We start from the raw sequence: 23,017 nt of genomic DNA, 5'->3' as shown, positions 1-23,017 counted from the left end.
AAGTGTGGCTGCGGAAGGACATGACGGCGGGTTTCTTCCTGTGGGGACCACCGACCTATATGGCTCGGTCTGACCAGTGCTTCCCGCTTGTCTCCTGTGTGCCCTCCCTGTAGGGAGTATGTGGGGAACGGACTAGAGTCCTCCGCTTCCAGTGAGCTCAGTCAGCTAGAGGGAGGAAGACACGTACACACCTATAACAACAACACAAGAGTAACAGGAGGAATGCCGTGCCGCGGGCACAGGTGAAGAGTCAAGGAAGGCAAGGAACTCCAAGTTTCAGGGTTTCAGGAGAGGCTTCCCGGGGAGGTGACAGGACTTAGCAGGTAGGTCGTGAGGAACAGGGCACGTGAGAAGGGGACAGTGTAGTAACAGCAGGGCTGCGGTAAGGCAGGGATGGAGGGGAGCTGGCCGTCCTCCCGAGGGACCTGGGTAGGTCCGGCATTCCCGCTGCAGCAGTCACGGTGCCAGCTGCCGAGGGCAGGGCTGCAGGGGGGGCGGAGGCCCCATTTCAGCCCGGAGCCCAGGCCGTGCATGATACCAGCCTCAGGCGCGGGAGCAGCAGGAGAACGGTGCCGGCTAATCGCAATGTCAAGCCTCCCGTTTGTGCTGCTCCCTTCGAATCTTTTTTTTTAAATTAATTAATTAATTAATAATTTATTTGGTCGCGTTGGGCCTTCGTTGCTGCACGCGGGCTTCCTCTAGTTGCGGCAAGCAGGGGCTACTCTTTGTTGCAGTGCGCGAGCTTCCCACTGCAGTGGCTTCTCTTGTTGCGGAGCACAGGCTCTAGGTGCGTGGGCTCAGTAGTTGTGGCTCGCGGGCTCAGTAGTTGTGGCTCTAGAGCGCAGGCTCAGTAGTTGTGGTGCACGGGCTTAGTTGCTCTGTGGCATGTGGGATCTTCCTGGACCAGGGCTCGAACCCGTGTCCCCTGCATTGGCAGGCAGATTCTCAACCACTGCGCCACCAGGGAAGCCCTCCCTTGGAATCTTACTGGGAGGGGAAGACTGACCGAGGGCAGATTCCCAGCACTTCTGGGTCACCTTAGTGCCGCCACTTTAAATCCTTAAGGAGGGGCCAGGTTTCGAGAGAGGCAAATTGGAAGAAAGCAGGTCCCATAAATTAAAATTTGAAAGAACTTCTACGTGGACCATCAGGATAGTTACTTACGCTCTGTTTAAGTATTGACATTTAGTTGATTTCTCTAAAGCCACTAGAAAGGAGACACGTGCCTGACTTGCTCTCTGCCGCATCACCTGCCGACACAGGGCCTACTTCTAGTTCTCAATGACCATTGATAAATGATGTTACAGGGCGTTGGTTTGGTGAATGGTGAGTATGTGAGGAAGTGGTCGGGGTGGAGGAAGGAGCTGAGGGTGGGGCAGGGAAGAAGAAACGTGCTGAAAAGTTCGGTTTTGAGTTACAGGAGATAAATGATACTCCTTAAAAGCGGGGCTCAGAATTATCAAAGGGGAAAAGAACACATGGTGTTTAAAAGATGGGCTTTGGAATCAGATAGACCTGCGCTGACATCTAGTTCTTAGATTTTTCCAGCTGTGTGACCTCAGGCAAATTACTTAACCTCTCTGTGGCTCAGATTCTTTATCTGTCAGGTGGGTTGACATCTACGTCAAATAGTTGGTCAGGCTCGGAAAGCCCAGGGCCCTGCATGGATGGCTGTCATGGTAACTGATGTATCACACCTAAAGCCTTCGTTCAGGACAACCCACATGTGTGCACTGTGCCCCTTCAGTAACCGTCAGGCCCTGTGCTCATCTTCCCTACCTCTGACGGCAGTCCCCTCGAAGGAGGAGCTGAGGGTGGTCACGCTCATTATTCGGGTACGCTGGGCTGACTCACTGTACATCCCAGCTGCAGGTCTAGTTACTCTTCAGTTCCCAGACCTGTCCAAACTTGTGATCTTATGGGGCTGACCCTGCATGGTTCCCTGGAACGACACTGGAGCTGGCTCGCTCTCTCCTGGGTCTGGAGGAGCTGCGTGGCCCAAGGCCTAACCCATCTCACCGGGCTTCCCGTGAATTACAAGGCACAAAGCAAAGCCACCTGGACACGAAGCCAATCAGGTTCAGGTACGCCGAGGAAGCGTGTGGATTCCGCAAGTCCCGGATCCGCACGGAGCCAGCTCTGCCGATGCCAACCACCACCACGCCAAACTTCCTCTCGGGCTGAAACACAAGGGATCATGGAGTTTAAAAACAGTCCAGGGGGCTTCCCTGGTGGCGCAGTTGTTGAGAGTCCACCTGCCGATGCAGGGGACATGGGTTCATGCCCTGGTCCGGGAAGATCCCACATGCCACAGAGCGGCTGGGCCCATGAGCCATGGCCGCTGAGGCTGTGCGTCCAGAGCCTGTGCTTCACAATGGGAGAGGCCACAACAGTGAGAGGCCCACGTACTGCAAAAAAAAAAAAAAAAAAAAAAAAAAAAAAAAAAAAAAACAGTCCAGGGCTTCCCTGGTGGCGCAGTGGTTGAGAGTCCACCTGCCGAGGCAAGGGACACGGGCTCGTGCCCCGGTCCGGGAGGATCCCACATGCCGTGGAGCGGCTGGGCCCGTGAGCCATGGCTGCTGAGCCTGTGCGTCCGGAGCCTGTGCTCCGCAACGGGAGAGGCCACAACAGTGAGAGGCCCGTGTATTGCAAAAAACAAAACAAAACAAAAACAACAACAACAAAAAAAACAGTCCAGGCGTCTAGCAAGGTGCAGCAAAACAAAGACATGTGGGCAGGACCAGTCAGGGTCCAGACAAGCAAGCAAGGAGCCAACCCAGAACACACAGGAAGCCGCAGCAGGTAAGCGGGGGATGAGACACTCCCTGAAACGTGGGCTCGGAGAGAAGTCAGTTCCCCCCAGAACATTTCTGTGGGTGCTCTGACCTGTGTCGTCCACGGAAAAGCCTCTCCACTTCTACTGCCACCTCCCCCAGGATGAGAGATCTTCCTCTTTAAGCCATACCCAGTCCTAGCCTGGCACCGCTGTCCTCCCCAAATACCTCCTCCTGTGGACGTGCGAATCTGATACAGCAGGGAGTCATTCAGAGGCCACAGCTGCTCAGTGAGATGTGGGCAGACAGGGCCCATGGGTACCGGCCACAGTCACCTTACTCAGACTCCTCACCATGGCTTTCTGGGTTCCAATCCATGTCACTCCCACCCTACTGTGGCAGCTTACTCATTATTCAGGTACACTGCTGGAAGCTGGATGCGTATAGTATTACAATGAAAAATCAAGTCAATGTTTTCAAGTTATACAGCAACTCACTATAATCCAAACTGATAAAAATGATCTCTACACATCCCTCAAACCCAGTTCTTCTTGGATGTCTCCAAGCATAGAAACTCCAATGTCTCCCTAGCCGCTAGCATCTAGCCCCTCTCTTTCACCTTTGTCATCTGGGTGTCACCATTTCCCAATGAGTCCACCCCTCTCCCTGCGTCCACTGCTCTAGTCTTGGCCCAGGACTTGTTTGCCTCCTGCCTGACGACGTGACAAATCACCACCTGGTCTCACCCTTCCCGTGTGTGGTCCCCAGGCCTGCCAGAGGAGATGCTTCAGATGAAAACTAAGTCCCCTCCCCTGATTAAAGCCCTTCATTTTCCCAGCTGTTACAGACTGAATGATTATGTCCCCCCCCAGAAGTGGGAACCCTGTCCCCCAATATAATGGTAGTAGGAGATAGGGCTTTTGGGAGGTAATTAGGATGAGATGAAGTCATGAGGGTGGAGCCTGCATGAATGGGGTTGGTGCCCTTCTAAGAGTCACGAGAGAGCATGCCTCCTCCTCTCCCTGCTCTCCGCTCACGTGAGGACAGGATGAGGAGTCGGTAGTCTGCAGCCCAGAAGGGTACCCCTCCCGCCAGATCTCAGCCTGATCTCAGGCTTCCAGACCCCGAACTGCGAGAGAGAAATTTCTGTGGTACTTTATTACAGCGGCCCAAACTGCAAGACAGTTTGTAGGACACCAACTAAAGGGAAAAAAAAAAAATCCAAGTCCACGTTCTTTATCAAACACATAAGGCCTTTCACAACTCAGCTCCAGCCTGCTTCTCCAGCAATGCCTTCTGGTCAACTCCCCCACTGTGTAACTTTAGGCTTCTGACCTTCCAAACAATTTCAAAGTACGCAGAACACACACGACTGTTGGCTCCCTCTAAGTCTTTGCAAATCCTGTTCCCCTTGCCTGGAACGAGCTTCTCCCCACTGTCCACAGGGTGGATGTCCACACCTTCAAAGCTTTTAAGACTTGGGCATCTTACACTCTATGAAGCTTTTCCTGATACTATCAGTTAGATATTTTTTTTTTGCATATAATAAAACCCACCCATTTTAGTGTACAGTTCCATGAGCTTTGACCAACATAAACTCACATACCTACCATAGTCAAGATATAGAACAAATGAACTTATTTACAAAACAGAAGTAGGGTCACAGATGTAGAAAAAAGATTTATGGTTACCAGGGGATAAGGGTGGGGAAGGATAAACTGGGAGACTGGGATTGACATATACACACTACTATATATAAGATAGGTAACTAATAAGAACCTGCTGTATAGCACAGGGAACTCTACTCAATACTCTATAATGGCCTATATGGGAAAAGAATCTAAATTAAAAAAAAGAGTGGATACATGCATATGTATAACTGATTCACTTTGCTGTACACCTGAAACTAAAACAACATTGTAAATCAACTATACTCCAATTAAAAAAAAAAAGGGGGGCTTCCCTGGTGGCACAGTAGTTGAGTCCGTCTGCCAATGCAGGGGACACGGGTTCGTGCCCCGGTCTGGGAGGATCCCACATGCCGCGGAGCGGCTAGGCCCTTGAGCCATGGCCGCTGAGCCTGCGCGTCCGGAGCCTGTGCTCCGCAATGGGAGAGGCCACGACAGTGAGAGGCCCGCGTACCACAAAAATATAAAAATAAAAAATAAAATAAATAAAAATAATAAAAAAAGGATACAGAACAGTTCCATCACCCCCTCCAAAATTACCTGTGCCCCTTTGTAGCCAACCCCTACCCAACCCCAGGCAACCACTGATTTGTTTACCATCCCAATAGTTTTGCCTTTTCTAGAATGTCATATAAATGAAATCATACGATATGTAGTCTTTTGAGTCTATCTTCTGCCTAGCACAATGCATTTTTCACCTATGTTGTTGCATGTATCAATCATTTCTTTCTTTTTATTACTAAGTACTAGTCATAATGGCTTGTTTATCCATTTCGCAGTTGAAGAACATTTCTGATGCTTCCAGTTCAAATGAATTCATAATTCAACTATGAATAAAGCTGCTATAGATAGTCATGTCCTACTTTTTGTGTCAGCACAGTTCTCAAACTTGGGTAAATGCCTGGGTATGAGTTTGCTGTGTCATATGGCAAGTGTAGGCTTAACTTTATGAGAAACTGCCAAACTGAGTTTTTCCAAAGCGTACCTTTACACCTATACTGTTTTGCATTCTCGCCACTGATGTCTGAGAGGTCCAGCTGTTCAGCATTCTCACCAGCACCTGGTATTATCAGGTTTTCTCCTCTTTTTGTTTTAGCCATTAATTATAACAAGTGTGTTGTGGTCTTTCACTGAGGTTTCTATTTGCATTTCCCTAATGACTAGTGATGTTGAGCACTGTTTCGTGTGCTTATTTGCCGTCTATAAATCTTTGCTGGTAAAATGTCTGTTCAAATCTTCTGCCACTTTGAATTGGGTTGTTTATTTTCTTATTGTTGAGTTTTGAGTTCTTTATATATTTTTGATACAATTCATTTGTCAGATACGTAATTTGCAAACAACTTTTCCTAGTCTGTAGTTTGTCTTTTCATTTTCTTAAGAGTGACTTTTTAGGAGCTAAAGTTCTTAATTTTGATGAAGTCAACTTATCAAAAAAAATTTTTAATGGATCATTCTTCTGGCTACTCCAATGTCACAAACATTTTCTTCTATGTTTTAGACATTTTATAGTTTAAGAGTCACAGTTTTAGCTTACTTTAGTTTTAGTTATCTTTTTTTTTTTTTTGGTCTTGTTGGGTTTTCATTGCTGCACATGGGCTTTCTCTAGTTGCGGCGAGCGGGGGCTACTCTTTGTTGCGGTGCGTGGGCTTCTCACTGTGGTGGCTTCTCTTGTTGCAGAGCACGGGCTCTAGGCACGTGGGCTTCAGTAGTTGCAGCACGTGGGCTTAGCAGTTGTGGCATGCAGGCTTTAGAGTATGCAGGCTTCAGTAGTTGCGGTGCAAGGGCTCAGTAGTTACGGTATGTGGGCTCTAGGGCACGCGGGCTTTGGTAGCTGTGGCTCGTGGGCTCTAGAGCGCAGGCTCAGTAGTTGTGGCACATGGGCTTTGTTGCTCCGCAGCATGTGGGATCTTCCCAGACCAGGGGTTGAACCCATGTCCCCTGCATTGGCAGGCGGATTCTTAACCACTGCGCCACCAAGGAAGTCCTTAGTTACTTTTATAGTTTATGTTCTGAATTAATTTTTCCACATGGAGTAAGGTAAGAATCAGTTTCTTTAAGAAATTTTTTTAGAGCAGAGAGGCAGCTTCTAGTATATGTATTCATTCCACAGGCTGTATCAACTATCTACAACTAGGCAGGGCTATGCCAGCCCTGTATTTAAATGTACCAGGACTTTAAACCCAGCTCATGTGCCTTCTTCTCTGGAAGCCATCAAGGTTCATTTTTTTTTTTGCATATGATATCCAACTGTTCCAATATGATTTAATGAGAAATACCATCCTTTTTCTATTGAAATGCCTTTGTACCTTTGTACAAAAGGAAACTGTCTTGACCACTGTAGTTTTATGGTAAGTATGGAGTCCATTACTGTGAATCCACCAACTTTTTCTTTTCTAAAATTATAGTTCTCCTGCCTTTACATATAAATTTTAGACTCAGCTTGTCAATTATTAAATAAATAAAATAAAATGAAATAAAATAAAAATTCCTGCCAGGATTCTGAATGGGATTATGTTGAATATATGGATCAGTTTGAGCAAAAACCCAACATTTTCACAATAATGAATCTTCTAATCCATGAACGTGGTACATATCCCCATTTATTTAGGTCTCTGATTTCTTTCATTCTGTCATTTTCAGTATATGGATTTAGCACATATTTTGTTAGATTTATACTTGTTTTTTTAATGATTTTTAGTGCTATTATATAAATAGTATTTTTTTAACCTTCCATTTCCAATTGTTCATTGTGAGTATATAGACATACAGTTGATTTCTGTATACTGACTTGGCATCTTGTAACCTTGCTGAACTCACTTATTACTTCTAGCAGCTTTTTTGTAGATTCCATTAGATTTCCACATAGACCACATAGACCACAGAGTCAGATGTGAACAGAGTCGGTTTTACTTCTTCCTTTCCAATCTGTATGTGTTTTATTCATTTTTCTTGCCTGATTGCACTGGGTGGGACTCCAGTATGATTTTGAATAGAGTAGCAAGAGCAGACATTCTTGCTCACGTTTTAATCTTAGAGGACAGCATTTGGTCTTTTCACCAAGAAGAATTATCTTAGCTGTAGAATTTTTTGTAGATACCCTTTATCAGGATGTGGATATTTCCTTTTATTCATATTTTGCTTACATTTTTAAATCCATAAATGGTCTAATTTTGTCAAGTGCCTTTTCTATGTCTATTGAGATAATTTTGTGATTTTTTTCTTCCTCAAGTCTGTTGATATAGTGACACCTTTCATTCCCAGGATAACCCTCACTTGGTCATAATGTATTATCCTTTATATATATTGTTGATTCTATTTGCTAAAATCTTATTAAAAATGTTTGCATCTGGGGCTTCCCTGGTGGCGCAGTGGTTGAGAGTCCGCCTGCCGATGCAGGGGACATGGGTTCATGCCCCAGTCCGGGAAGATCCCACATGCCATGGAGCAGCTGGGCCCGTGGGCCATGGCCGCTGAGCCTGTGCGTCTGGAGCCTGTGCTCCGCAACAGGAGAGGCCACAGCAGTGAGAGACCCGTGTACCGCAAAAAAAAGAAAAAAAAAAAAAGTTTGCATCTGTGTTCATGAGAGTTACTGGTCTGTAGTTCTCTTTTCTTGTAATGCCAAATTATTTCTAATATTTCTGATTCTATAAAAGTATTCCCTTTTATACTGCCTGTATAAAACATTTTATATCACTGTTAATTCTACTAAAGAACTGCTTTTTCTTTATGGTATGAATTCCAACTGATGGAATACATGCCCTTAAAATAGATTTCCTTTATCCAATAAAATTAAGATTACTGATAAGTTTCTTGGCTTTAGGGCTGGGCCAGTTGCTACTAGCACATTTTAGGTAAATAACATTCTTTACTAAACACTGTGAGATCATTCATTTGAAACTTTCAGAATAATTCACAGAAAATAGATAATATATTAAATTACACACTGAATGGTCAACCTACAACTATAGAAATTTATATATGAAGCAGCTCTTTAAACAAATAAGACCCACAAATATGTTTGTCTTGGGATAATATACATAATTGAAATGAATAAAATCTGGAAGACCAATATTGTAACACTATGTTCTGTTACTCTTTTTTAAAAAAAATCATACAATTAGTAATCCATTTGTGCTTACAATATTCATACGTATGAGCTTAAAGGAAAAAAATCTCACAATAATAAAAAGGTTTTATACTCATATATACTTTTAAATTACACTAGTGTTTAAACATTTTCCTGAAGTCAAACCCTCCTTTCCAGCTGGCATGGTTTTTCAAGCCTAACTCTTGACAGGGGGCGGCCCTCTGGCATTAGTGAAGTAAAGAAGGTGGTGATAAGATCAAGCTGAAACCATTAATCCAGGTCTTTGAGTTGCACTGGCTCCTTCACCTGCACCTTCCCCACTCCCACCCTCATCGCCAAGCCCATCATCCATAAAATGACCCACATCTTCAAGTTTTAGATTGTTTACTTGTTTCCCATCACCCTTAACTTGGCACTATTTTAGGCAGCCTGCGGCTGACCTCCTCATGCCTAACAGGAAATCATCCAACTTGCTGTACATCAAGCAGCAGCATGGCTTCCATTACCATGTAAATTGACTAAAGGAAGAAAAGAAATACACAATGCTAAAGAGAACTGCAGCTTGTGAGGACATGTACATCCAATCCAGCCAGCCTCATAGTGACATCTTCTTTGTTTAGCATTCTCATTCATGGGTTAGCTTTCTTGGACCACTGAGTTTGGAGCCGGTGGCGATTCTTCTCCAGGAACATGTGCCAATGTAGAGGCTGTGAAGCAGTAGTTTGGGCTGGGTTGGCTTTTGATGTGGCCTGGGCTGAAACGGCAGCTTGACACTGTACAAAATATCACATATTACTAATGAGCATACAAATGTTTGCCACCATAGTATCTGCAATGGACTAAAAGCAAGATACACTGGCAATCTAGCTGGAACAGCCTGCCCGAGAAACTGGTTGTCTACGTTTCTTTGTATTACGTGTGGAAACAGATAACTATATGGGAATCCACCTGTGCTTGTGGAAGCGTGTGTTGTCTCAGTCTTTCTGAGGAAGAACTGGCAGCTCTAGACACGATTTCTTGACTGGATGATGGGGTGGCTGATCTTGAATCATTTGGACTAGAATTGCTGCTGGATGCTGGCGTTTCCTGGCTTTCTCTGTTGGCACTGGGTTTGGAGTACTGGGAGGAGTTCACGAAAAATACACAAATGATAAACCATATGACACTCATTTTGTTTTCTGATCATCTTTCGGTGGCAAATGATCAGGAAGGCGTCTGCCCAAGCAGAGCATTCTGATCCTTTGTCAAATTTATTATCTCACAGTTTCTGAGGGTCTGGAATCTGAATGTGGCTTAACAGAGTCCTCTGCCCAGGGTCTTACTAGGCTGCAGTCAGGAGCTGGCAGGTTACGTTCCCATCCAGAGCCCAGGGTTCTCTTCCAAGCTCATGTGGTTGTCAGCAGAATTCAGTTCCTATGGTTGTGGGATGGAGAGCTCTTAGAAGCCACCTGAAGTTCCTGACAAATGCCTCTCTATATAAGCAGTTCACATCATAGCAGCCTGCTTCTTCAATCCAGAATTCCTCTCTGTGGAAAGGTTTGAATGACAGAGACTATTTATTGAATAGGTATAGTTGGAATATATATACATTCAGGTTGCCACTTCTTTTTCAAAGTGCTTAGGAAGTCTGAGTCTTTCAAGGAATATGCCCATTTCATCTAAATTACTCTTTCCTAGCCACAAAGGTATTCACAGTATTCTCTTACTATTCTTTAACTCTCTGTAGAATCTGCAGTAATGTCCTCTCTCTCATTTCTGATATTGGTAATTTGTGTCTTCTCTCTCTTTTTCCTGAGCAGCCTGGCTAGAGTTTTATCAACTCTAATGATCTCAAAAAAAAACCCAAAGACTATCTTTAGGTTTCACCGATTTTCTTGATTGATTGTTTCCTTATTGCATTGATTTCTGCTCTTATCCTTATTACTTCAAATTTTCTGCTTATTTGGGTTTAATATGCTCTTTTTAAAAAAACTCTGAGGTTGGGAATTTAAGTTATTCATTCAAAAACTTTCTTCTTTTCAAAAACAGACATTTAGTGCTATAAATTTCCCTGTGATGGCAGTGCTTTAGCTGCACCCCACAAACTGGGAAATGTCATGATTTCATTTTCATTCAGTTAACGATACTGTCTAATTTCCCTTGTGATTAACTCTTTGGTCAATGGATTATTTAGAAGTATGTTATTTAGTTCCAGATATTTAGGGATTTTCCAGATATTTTTCTACTACAGGTTTCTCATTTAATTCCAGAGAAATATGAGTCAGAGAACATCCTTTAAATGATTTGAACCCTTAAATTTTTAAAAACATGTTTTATGATCCAGAATATGGTCTATCTTGGTAAATGTTTTGAGCACACTTAAAAAGAATGTGTATTCTACTGTTGCTGGCTGGACTGTTCCATAGGCCTGTTAGATCAAGTTGGTAGATAATGTTATTCAAGTCTTCTATATACTTACTGATTTTCTGTCTACTTGTTCTATCAATCATTAATAGGTACTAGAATCTCTGAATATAATTTTAGACTTGTGTATTTCTCTTTACCATTCTATCACTTTCTGACTGATGTATTTCAAAGCTCTACTATCAGGAATATAAATTTTTAGGGTGGTTATGGTGTCTTGATGAATTAACCACTTTATCATTCTGAAATGACCATTTTTATTCCTGGTAGTATTTTTTGCCCTGAAATTTATTTTGTCTGATATCATCAATCTACTCCCAGTTTCTGCTGATTTGTGTTAGCATAGTACATTTTTTTCCAACCCCTCACTTTTAACCAATGTGTGCTTTCATATATAAAGTGAGTTTCCTGTAGGCAGCATATTGTCAGGTCTCACTTTTTATTCAGTCTAACAATCTCTCCCTTTCAGTGAAGTGTTTAAACAATTTACCCTATGATTACGGATATGGTTGGGTTCCAATCTACTGTCTTGTTGTCTTATATCTGTCCAATCTGTGCTTCTTTCCCTCTTCTTCTGACTTCTTTTCAGATGAATAAAGTATTTCGAATGAATTTAATTTTAATTAATTTCTAATCTAATTTAATCTCACCCAGTGGCTAGTAGCTGTAACGATTTTAGTGGTTTATTAAGGCCTTTATATGATACGTATTTTACATAGCACAGCCTGCCTTAAGGTAACATCGTACCATTTCACACATGAGAACCTTCCAGCAGTTACTTCCACCTCCTCTCTCCCAGACTTTGTACTACTGTTGTTCCACAACTTACTCATAAACCCCTCAAGGTACAGTCAGGATTCAGTCTGCAAAAGAGAAACCATTCAATGTGTTCTAAGCACAGAGTTTTAACACGGGGAATTAGAGGCTTATATCAGCGGTCCCCAACCTTTTTGGCACCAGGGACCGGTTTCAGGGAAGACAATTTTTCCACGGACGGTGGGTGGGAGTGGTTCAGGCAGTAATGCAAGTGATGGGGAGCGATGGGGAGTGATGGGGAGCGATGGGGAAGCGATGGGGAGCGATGGGGAGCGATGGGGAGTGATGGGGGAGCGATGAGGGAGTGATGGGGAGTGATGGGGAGTGATGAGGAGTGATGAGGGAGTGATGCGGAGCGATGGGGAGTGATCGGGAGTGATGGGGAGTGAATGGGTAGTGATGGGGAGCGATGAGGGAGTGATGAGGGAGTGATGGGGAGCGATGGGGAGCGATGGGGAGCGATGGGGAGTGATGGGGGAGTGATGAGGGAGTGATGGGGAGCGATGGGGAGTGATGGGGGAGTGATGGGGGAGCGATGGGGGAGCGATGGGGAGCAGCAGATGAAGCTTCACTCACTCGTCCGCCCGCCACTCACCTCCTGCTGTGCTGCCCGATTCCTAACAGGCCGTGGACCAGTACTGGTCTGCGGCCCCGGGGTTGGGTACCCCTGGGTTACATGATCATTGCCACCACTGGGGAGCTAAAGCCAGAGAAGCCATCACTGACCATCTCCCTGCTGTACTGAAGCAAGTGATTCTCAAGAGCTTGCCTGGATGCCAAGACCTCGGGGAAAGCATCTGCAGCCTTTTTCAGCCTGCAGCTGTGAAGAAGCAACTGTGCTCTCTCAATAACAGTCTCTCTTTCTTCAGCCTTCCAAATCTCCCAAGACTGCTTCTAACTGGCCAACTTCACACATGAAATGGACCAGTGGGCAATGCAGTTCCAGGCTTGTCTTCCTTGAGTCAGGGAGAGTGTGGGAAGGAGAGGCCACAATGCCCAACTGACAACAGGCAATTTAGCCCAGTTAGTACCTTCTGGGTTACAAGTTTACCCTTTTAGTTTTAATTGTTGATAGTCTCATATACAAAAAGCAGAAAGACAGTCTTTAGAGAAATCTGTACTGTAACAGCCAAAACACACACACCTGATCAAATATTTGTTTCTTCTTTCACCCAGAAAAGGAAACAAGCAATCTCCTTATGAGGCTGAGTATTTACAGCATTCCTAAGATTAACTAAATTACTACATTCCAGAAAATAACCAGGAACATAAGTTTCTATTAGCTTTAAAAGAGCCATGAGGTTAAGAAACAGCTTCATTATCTGTAAGAAGCCAAGTTACTTTTTCTATTTTAGTAATTAACAATACACACAAACGTGTACAAAACCTGGCTGGCACGGTGTCAGACTGAAAGTGCTTCTGAGTTTGGTTTAGACAACATTCCTTTGCAAAACTGACACAAAGGGACAAGATATGGGTGAAAATGCTGACATATTAACAGTTGAGTTCCTCTGTGGGAAAGAACTTTGTTTTTGAGAAAAATGACTTTGCTAGACCATTTTACTCGTTTGACATGAGGCTTCTTCGAGGCATGTTCTGAAAGGAAACTGCAGATCAAAGAGGTGAGGGCTTCTGGTTTCCCACTGCACATGGAAGGAGCTTGGAAGTTGCTACTCGATCCTGATAATGAATAAACAGCTAAACAGACTGAAAAACTAACTAAAAGTAAGTCTTCCAGGATCCGTAAGAGAGGTGAGGACACAAGGCAAACCACTGCCCCCAAGACTGGAGAGACAGAGGCACTAATGAAGAGAATAACTTAGCAGAGCAGAGGTTCAAGAGGAGAAGCCACCACAGGAACCAGACGCCAGAACCAGCAGGAAAGCCTGAACTGTAATGGATGAGTCGCTGGGGCCTCAGTGTGGACAACTTGGAGACCTAAAAACTCCAGGGGGACCCAGTCACAGGGAGGCCCTCTCAATTTTGTGAGATTGACCTCCAAGAGCTTGACCAGGTTTCCACAGTAAATACTGGAGATGTTTCCCCTTGTGCTTCCAGCAGGAGTGGGGGAAAAAGCACCACTCTGAAATACACCAGAGCGTGCTGTTTTTCCTAATGAGGCCTGCCCTCACAGGAAACTAGCTAACCAGACCCTAACTTGCTGGGGAATGATCAGAGCCTAACTGACTGCAGGGAAGGGAAAAACAGTTGACCCTTGAACAACATGCATTTGAACAGTGCAGGTCCACGTACACATGGATTTTTTTTAAAGTAAATATTACAGTACTACACAGTTGCGGCTGGTTGAATCTGTGGATGCAGAACTGTGGATGTGGAGGGACCATGTATATGGAGGGCCGACTGTAAGTTACAGGCAGATTTTCAACTGCACAGAGGGTCAGCATCTCTAACCCCGGTGATGTGTGAGGGTCCACTGTACAAAACTCCAGACTACTCTAGAATTCCATCTGGGAGAAGGGAAACACCCAACTCTAGCCCACTCTAGCCATACTCTCCCACCTAAGAGGGGAAGAAGAAAAAAAACAACTGAGAAATACTTGTGTGGTTTGCAGTCCAGAGGCACAGGCTCACTAAAAGACTGAGACCTGATCGCGGGACCGGAGAATGCTTCCCCTCCCCCGATATCTCACCACCATATGACTAAAGGCCCATTTACAGCAGCTCCTTTTACATGATACATCATGTCTGGCGATCAAGAAAAAAATGACAAGCCATAGCAAAAGACAAAAACCACAACTTGAAGAGCCAGAGCAGCATCAGGACCGACATAACAGGAGTGTTGGAATTACCAGACTGGGAATCTAAAACAACTACGATTACTACGCTAAGGGTCTAATGGATAAAGCAGACAACACACAAGAACAGATGGGCAATGTAAGCAGAGAGACGGAAATTCTAAGACAGAATGAAGAAGAAATGCTAGGGATCAAACACAATGTAACAGAAACAAAGAATGCCTTTTATGGGCTTATTAGGAGACTAGACATGGCTGAGGAAAGAATCTCTGAAACTGAGGATATCTCAGTAGTAACCCCGCCAAACTGAAGAGCAAAGAGAACAGAGACTGAATAAATGAAGCAAATATCCAAGGACTGTGGGACAACTACAAATGGTGTAACATACATGTAACGGGAACACCAGAAAGAGAAGGAAGAGAGAAAAGAACACAAGAGATACTTGAAAAAGTAATGACTAAGAATTTCCCCAAATTAATGTCAGACACCAAACCACAGGTCCAGGAAGTTCAGAGAACACCAAACAGGATAAATACCCGCCCCCCAGCCCTGCAAAATGATGTTAGGCATATCGTTTTCAAATTACAGAAAAGCAAAGATAAAGAAAAAAATCCTGAAAGAAGCCAGAGAGATGGGACTTCCCTGGTGGTCCAGTGTTGAAGACTCTGTGCTCCCACTGCAGGGGGCGCAAATTTGATTAGGGAACTAGAATCCTATATGCCGCGTGACACAGCCAAAGAAAAAGAAAAAAAAGCCAGAGGGAATCAACCTTACCTACAGAAGAACAAAGATAAGAATTACATCCAACTTCTCCTCAGAAACCATGCAAGCAAGAGGAGAGTGGAGTGAAATATTTAAAGTGTTGAGAGAAAAAAAAACTACCAACCTAGAATTCTGAGCCCTATGAAATTATCCTTCCAGAGTGAAGAAGAAATAAAGACTTTCTCAGACAAACAAAAATTTGAGGGAGTTTGTTGACTTCTTGTAGACAACATATAGTTAAGTCTTGTTTTTTAATCCACTCTGACAATCTTTATCTTTTACCTGACTCATTTAGACCATTAACGTTCAAGGTGATTATTGATGTAGGTGGATTAATACTTGTTACTGTTTTCTATTCATTGCCTTCGTTCTTTGGTCCTATTTTTCTCTTCCACTCTTTTTCTGCCTTTTGTGATTTAATTTGAGCATGTTCTATGATTCCATTTTCTCTTTTTTCTTAGCATATTGGTTATACTTCCTTTTTTTATTGGTTGCTCTAGGGCTTGCAGTATACATTTACAACTAATCCAAGTCCACTTTCAAATAATAACTATACCACTTTACAGATAGTGTGAGTACTGTAAAATAACATAATAATCCCACTCCTTCTTCTTGTCCTATGTATCACTGCTGTTACTCATTTCACTTATGTATAAGCATACATAAGCATATAAATACATACATAAAGTATATACATAAGCATAAATAATTGAATACTTTGTTGCTGTTATTATTTTATTGTTATTTATTTATTTATATTTTATTTTTGGCTGTGTTGGGTCTTCGTTTCTGTGCGAGGGCTTTCTCTAGTTGTGGCAAGCGGGGGCCACTGTTCATCGCGGTGCGCGGGCCTCTTCACGATTGCAGCCTCTCGTTGCGGAGCACAGGCTACAGACGCGCAGGCTCAGTAGTTGTGGCTCACGGGCCTAGTTGCTCCTTGGCATGTGGGATCTTCCCAGACCAGGGCTCGAACTCGTGTCCCCTGAATTAGCAGGCAGATTCTCAACCACTGCGCCACCAGGGAAGCCCCTTTATTGTTATTTAGATCAATTAAGAATAAGAAACATAAAGTTTTTATTTTACCTTCACTTAATGCTTCTTCCTTTCTTTAGCTAGACCTGAGTTTCTGACCTGTATTATTTTTCTTCCTCTCTAAAGAAATCCTTTGAACATTTCTTGCAAGATAGGTCTACTGGCAACAAACTCAGTTAAAAGATAAAGATTGTCAGAGTGGATTAAAAAACAAGACTTAACTATATATTGTCTACAAGAAGTCCACTTTAGATATAAAGACACATATAGATTAAAAGTAAATGCATGGGACTTCCCTGGTGGCGCAGTGGTTAAGAATCCGCCTGCCAATGCAGGGGACACGGGTTCGAGCCCTGGTCCGGGAAGATCCCACATGCCGCGGAGCAACTAAGCCCGTGTGCCACAGCTACTGAGCCTGCGCTCTAGAGCCCACAAGCCACAACTACTGAGCCCGTGTGCCACAACTACTGAAGCCCGCACACCTAGAGCCCATGCTCCACAATAAGAGAAGCCACTGCAATGAGAAGCCCGTGCACCACAACGAAGAGTAGCCCCCACTCGCCGCAACTAGAGAAAGCCCACACGCAGGAACAAAGGCCCAACGCAGCCAAAAAATAAAGAAATAAATTAAAAAAAAAAGTAAATGGATGGAGACAAATATACCATGGTAACACTATAAGCAAAAGAAAACAGGAATAGCTATGTTAGTTGCAAGAAGGGCATTACATAATAATAATGGGGTCCAAGAAGACATAATAATCCTTAACATTTGTGCACTTAACAACAGGGCACCAAACTACATGAGGCAAAATCTGATAGAACTGAGAGGAAAAACAGGTGAATCCAAAATCACAGTTGGACACTCCAACACCCCTCTATCAGAAAGGGACAGGTTGAACAGGCAGAAAAATCAGGAAGGACATAGTTGGAACTCAACACCATCAGTCAACTGGACATAACTGACATCTATAGTCTACTTTACCCTGAAGCAGCAGAATATGCATTCTTCTCAAGCACATGTGGAACATTCACCAAGACAGACCACATTCTGGGCCATAAAATATACCCCAACAAGTTTAAAAGAACAGAAATCATACAGTGTCTGCTCTGAGACCACAATGGAATTAAACTAGAAATTAGGACAATAACTGGAAAATCCCCAACTATAAGAGATTAAACAAGTCAAAGAGATGGCTAAACTGCTCTGCAATTTAGTAGCTACAACTTTGGCGGTGAGAACCAGCAGAAAGCAGAGGAAAGGGGAAGAAAGGTGAGCAGGAAGGTGAACGTGCACACAGATTATGAGAAGGCTGAAGTATGGCAAGAAAGAAGGCAGTAAGACATGCCCAGCAGACAGGTGGGCAATGGATTTCTAGAAGCCAGGATGTCTAAAATTCCATTTCAGTTGTCTGCTGTGCTCTGCTGTCTTGAACCCTTGATCAAATGCACTGTATATCCAGTCCTGTAGAGGTGGTATTTTAAGGAACAAAGGAACAGCAGCAGTTTCAAGACAGCAGAAAAGGGACAGACATAAGGAACAGCAAAGTGACTCAAAAACTAATTGGGGACCAAATGATAGTCACAGAGTGAGCTTGCTCTCCCTGTCTTGGACTCAGAGAAGCTGAGTGTTTGGAGCTCAAGATCTGACGATGGAATTTAGAGAAAGTTAGGATTAAGAACACATGCACAATGGGCTTCCCTGGTGGCACAGTGGTTGAGAGCCCACCTGTTGATGCAGGGGACACGGGTTTGTGTCCCAGTCCGGGAAGATCCCACATGCCACGGAGTGGCTGGGCCCATGAGCCATGGCCGCTGAGCCTGCGCGTCCGGACCCTGTGCTCCGCAACGGGAGAGGCCACAACAGTGAGAGGCCCGCGTACCGCAAAAAAAAAAAAAAAGAACAAGGAAGTTCTTTATGTATTGGAGGGGACTGATCTCCAAGATATATTGTTGGCTGAGGAAAGCAAAATACAGACCAGTGTAAGATATGTGCTCTAGTTTGTGTAAAAAAAAAACAACAAGGGGGCGAGGCAGGTGAAGGGAAAAAATACTTGTATATGTTTAGAATCTCTCTGAAAGGATAGCCAAGAAACCAGTAGCACTGGTTGCCTGGGAGCATAACAGAGTAGCTGGGAAAGAAGAGGTCTTCCCAGAGTAAATCTTTTTTTTTTTCCCCTAAATTCTTTAAAATTTTGAATCATGTGAATGCATGTTATCCAAAATACAAACACTTAAAATAGATATACAAATCCGAGGGATGCTCTGAGCAGATGAGAGCTCTACAGTTTGTACAGCCTTGGGCTTACTCGCTGCTCCTGTCCTAGGCTCCAGCTACAGAGCTGGGCAGCCTCTGCTGCCTGGTCTTCAGTGCACTCCGTCCCTGCCCGTGGCCTGTCCACTGCCCCCAAATCAGCCGGCTGCTCATACCCCCGGGCCGCATCTGCTTCCTCCACTCACCCTTCTAGCCCAACTGTAAGCTGGTTTTCACTACCACACCTCTCTGCCGTATCACAGGGCATCTCAGATCTTCTCACTGCCAAGTTCAAGGGCTTTCCCTCAGCGGCATTCTCCTGGACCTCAACTCGTATTTGACACTCAAGGGGACCTTCTTTAAATTCGCTCCTTCCCTGTCTTCCCTCGTCTCACGGTGAGGTTTCCTTCTCACACTTCATCCTGCGCCCTAGTGTTGCACATTCCCCAGTGCTCAATCCTGTCCTTCTGTTCTTCTCTTTTCCCCATATTCCCAGAGTGGGGGAGGGATGTCTCGCACTTTTAAGGTTTCCAGGACCACCGTTATGCTGAAGTCTCCCACATCATGTGCTGCGAGCCATCCTCTCCTCCAAGCTCCAGTCCCAGGAAGAAATGCGAACTGGGCATTTCCACCTGGCCGTCCCACCCTGACCTGTGTCATCATGTTCTGTGCTAGATTCCAACCACCCACCCCACCTGACTGGCTGTGCTCTGAACTTCCGGGCAAAGGCCAGTGGCTCTGCAAATTCTGTCCTGACATGCTGGAAATCCTGGGAGTCATTCCTGCACTGGACAAATCCTCTGAGACCAAAGGGCTGATTACGGCTGAGACCCTGCTCCTCCCTCCCTCTCCAGCCAGCCTCAAGTCTCTGCAAGTTTTCCTTCCTCTACATTTTTCCTGATCCACCCAAGCTCTGGAATGTATCACAAGATGACTAAACAGTCTCTGAATCATCCCATCATTTAGTCAACTGCCATTTAGTGAGGAAACACGGTATTTGAGGCATCATGCCAGGTGCTGTGGGGATGCGAAGATGAACAAGGCACACAGACAGTTCTACTCCAAGTCAAAGAACGGAAGGTAACAAAAGAAGTGATAAATGGAGGGTGATGGAAATTCACATGGGGGAGCTATCACTTGACTAGAGTTCCCTGTGCTATACAGTAGGACCTGTTGTTTATCCATCTTGTATATAATAGTTCGCATCTGCTAACCCCAAACTCCCACTCCATCCCTCTCCCTCCCCTCCTCCCCCTTGGCAACCACAAGTCTGATCTCAATGTCTGTGAGTCTGTTTCTGTTCTGTAGATAGGTTCTTCTGTGCCATATTTTAGATTCCACACGTAAGTGATATCATATGCTATTGGCCTTTCTCTTTCTGACTCACTTCACTTAGTATGATAACCTCTAGTTGTATCCATGCTGCTGCAAATGGCATTATTTCATTCTTTTTCATGGCCGAGTAGTATTCCATTATATATATGTACCACATCTTCTTGATCCATTCCTCTGTCAATGGACATTTAGGTTGTTTACTGTGAATAGTGCTATGAACATAGGGGTGCACGTATCTTTTTGAATTATATCAAAAACTACTATTAAAGATGAGTTTCTGAGGGGAATGAGAAAAATAGGATTACGGTAGCTTCACAGGACCTCATGTGTTGCTTTGTTCTGAAGAAAGTAAAAACTAAAACTAAAGCAGTTGGAAATGTTGATGGGAAAGACCGAGTAGAAATGAGCCCAACAGTGCAGCCGGTCAAGGAGGTAATCAGGGAGGTGGTACAAGGTCTGAACAGGCAGCAGAGTCTGCAATTCAGAGTGTGGACAAAGAGTGTCGCCTGCCATTTCAGTAAAGAAAGGCGATTGAGGCCATCAAGCCCTCAGCCACTGCAGCTGCCCCCGAGGTGCATCCTGAGGGGACTCAGGATGGAGAAAGAGCAGGATACTGCTCTCAGGCACCCTAGATAGCTAAGGTGCCTATCAAAGGAATGATTTCAATAAGCCTAGACTCTTGCGTCTTCCCATATATAGAAAAGTGATAAATCATTAACTTGAGATGTCTGTTTTCCTTTAACAGTAATCTTTTGATGTTCCAATTGCCTGGGGTTTTTTTGGGGGGGCAAAAAACCCTATATATCCTGGCTTGTCCCTTACCTCTTGGGAGCAGTCCCTCAGAGTTTCCTGAGAGGCTGTATCCCGGGCTTAAGTCCTCCGTAAGTCAGCAGAATAAAACATAATTCTCAACTTTTAGGTGTGCGTGTTTTTCAGTCAATACGCTTTCACCAGAAATGTCTGGGACGGGATGCAATGGGTCCTTTCCCAGTGTCCACTCGCCTTCCTTCTTCCCAGATCCAGCCCTGGGGTAGAGGGGGAAGCTGCACCAGGTGGGACTGATTAGTCTCAGCCAGTTGGCAAAATCCTGGCTCCTCTGACACACTAATTAGTCCAGGAATGGGCATGTGACCTGGTTTTGGCCAGCAAGACCTAAGCAGGAGTTTGGTGGAGGCTTCAGGAAAGGAGGTTCCCACTTTTCCGGGAGAGCTGCAGGAAGCCACGTCTTTCTCCCGCTCAGAGTGAATGAGGAAGCACGTAGTCCCAACCCCTGCTGGCAGCCATCCTAGAACCCTGAGGGACGCTAGCTCGAGGATGAAGCCAACACTTGGATGAGAGTAGAGAGATGACAAGATCCTGGACGTCCTTGATAAGATGGCTGAGCCACTGGATCAACCCACCCTGAAGCCTGCCCTCCATCTGGACTTCCAGGATAAAAACCACCTTAAACTGCATTTTCCTGTACTCGCAGCCTGGAGCTCTGTCACTGAGAAGCATCCCTTCCACTATGAAAAAAGGAACAAGACAACCAGGGAGTCAGGAGTTGAGAGAGATGATGGCTGATGGTCCCAGTTTTTCTCCGTAAAGTAAAAGGTGACCCAGGTGCTAAGAGTGAGGGGGGAGCTGGGAGGGGTGAGGAAGACCAGACCTGGCTGTTTAGGGCAAAGGAAAAGAGGGATGCCTGGGGCTCCGGAGGGGGCCTGGTGGGCGTGCTGAGCACCCAGATGAGGTCTTGAGACCTCTGCCAGCCGCAAACAGCATGAAGCTGTGCCACTCACCCAAGACCACCATCCTGTGGGGACAGCCTCTGGGTTGGCCATGGGGGATCAAGAGGACAAGGGGAGAAGCAGTTGGAGATGTGAGCACAATAGCAGTTGAAGAGATGGACCCCACGATCTACGCTGGACCTGGAAGGGAGTGAGAGCAGGAGGGGCTGATGGGTCAGGAAACAACAAAGGGACAAAGGTGTCTCGTTGGATCAAAGAACAGGTTCGGTGGAAGTGAGACGACAGGGAGATGATGCAGAGAAAGGTCCTTGTAAGCAGGGTTAAGTGTCCCCAGAATAACACAAGGGCCCAGCAGCCCCCAGGGCCCGGCCCACTCTACCCCTAACCCATGAGTGTTGTTTCAGGATAAACTGAAGTAGATAAATCCTAATCTAACTGAAGCTGGACTGACACAGATAAGAACTCAGAGGAGCCTAACTCTTCCCATATCACCTGGAGCCATGTGTGGTGGCAGGAAAGAGGGGACACGTTTTCAAGTTTGTGCTGACGTTTCCAAAAACTCTGGAGGAAAGGAGACACTCTGTGAAGGAGAAATGAGGGACACTACAAAAAAAAAAGCATCCTTAAATGGGTCCTTTTAGAGGACTCACCTGTGCGTTCATCTTGGTCTCTTTCTGCAGGAGCTGCGAAGACAGAAGCAGAGGTTCAGGACCTTGGTGGCACCTCCTCAAACTCCCTGCCGACACTCTCCCTGGCCACCCCCCTTCTCCCCCCACTTCCTGTCCCATTGGCCCCATCTTCCCCAAATGCCTTCACCACCTTGTGCCCTCCAGTGAGGGCACCCAGGCCAGTGTCTGATCTGACACCGGCAGGTGGTCACTGGCCCCCCTGGGGACATCACACCAGTAATGTTTCTCTAAAGAACACTGCCAACCCCCAAGGTCCCCTCTTATACTAGAACGGATGCTTCTGTATACTTAAAAGAATGATGCAGGGCTTCCCTGGTGGCTCAGTGGTTAAGAATCCACCTGCCAACGCAGGACACACGGGTTCGAGCCCTGGTCCAGGAAGATCCCACATGCTGCGGAGCAACTAAGCCTGTGTGCCACAACTACTGAGCCTGTGCTCTAGAGCCCGCAAGCCACAACTACTGAGCCCGTGTGCCACAACTACTGAAGCCCGAGCGCCTAGAGCCCGTGCTCCGCAACAAGAGAAGCCACCGCAATGAGAAGCCCGCGCACTGCAACGAAGACCCAAAGCAGCCAAAAATAAATAAATAAATAAATAAAATAAATTTATTTAAAAAAAAAAGAAACAGGCAAGGGAAGAGCCATAGACAATGTGTAACAAATGGGTCTGGCTGTGTCCTAATAAAACTTAAAAAAA

General features: G+C 45.1%; 1 protein-coding gene across 2 annotated transcripts in view; it reads right to left on the bottom strand.

Moving 5' to 3' along the window:
* The window catches only part of BLVRA (biliverdin reductase A), a 58,603-nt gene that overhangs the window by 21,426 nt on the left and 14,160 nt on the right, over positions 1-23,017 (bottom strand). For both annotated transcript variants that reach the window (XM_081244267.1, XM_081244266.1), the window contains 2 exons: positions 22,282-22,314; positions 2,059-2,180 (listed from right to left, as the gene is read on the bottom strand). In XM_081244267.1, coding sequence (XP_081100393.1) covers positions 2,059-2,180; positions 22,282-22,293 — 134 coding nt within the window. In that variant the 5' untranslated portion in view covers positions 22,294-22,314. The remainder of the gene's footprint in view (positions 1-2,058; positions 2,181-22,281; positions 22,315-23,017) is intronic.

The sequence above is a fragment of the Mesoplodon bidens genome (assembly GCF_964165515.1).
Source record: "Mesoplodon bidens genome assembly, chromosome: 9".
Classification (NCBI taxonomy): domain Eukaryota; kingdom Metazoa; phylum Chordata; class Mammalia; order Artiodactyla; family Ziphiidae; genus Mesoplodon; species Mesoplodon bidens.
The sequence above is the reverse complement of the archived record's forward strand: the minus strand, read 5'-3'. Positions and strand labels throughout refer to the sequence as shown.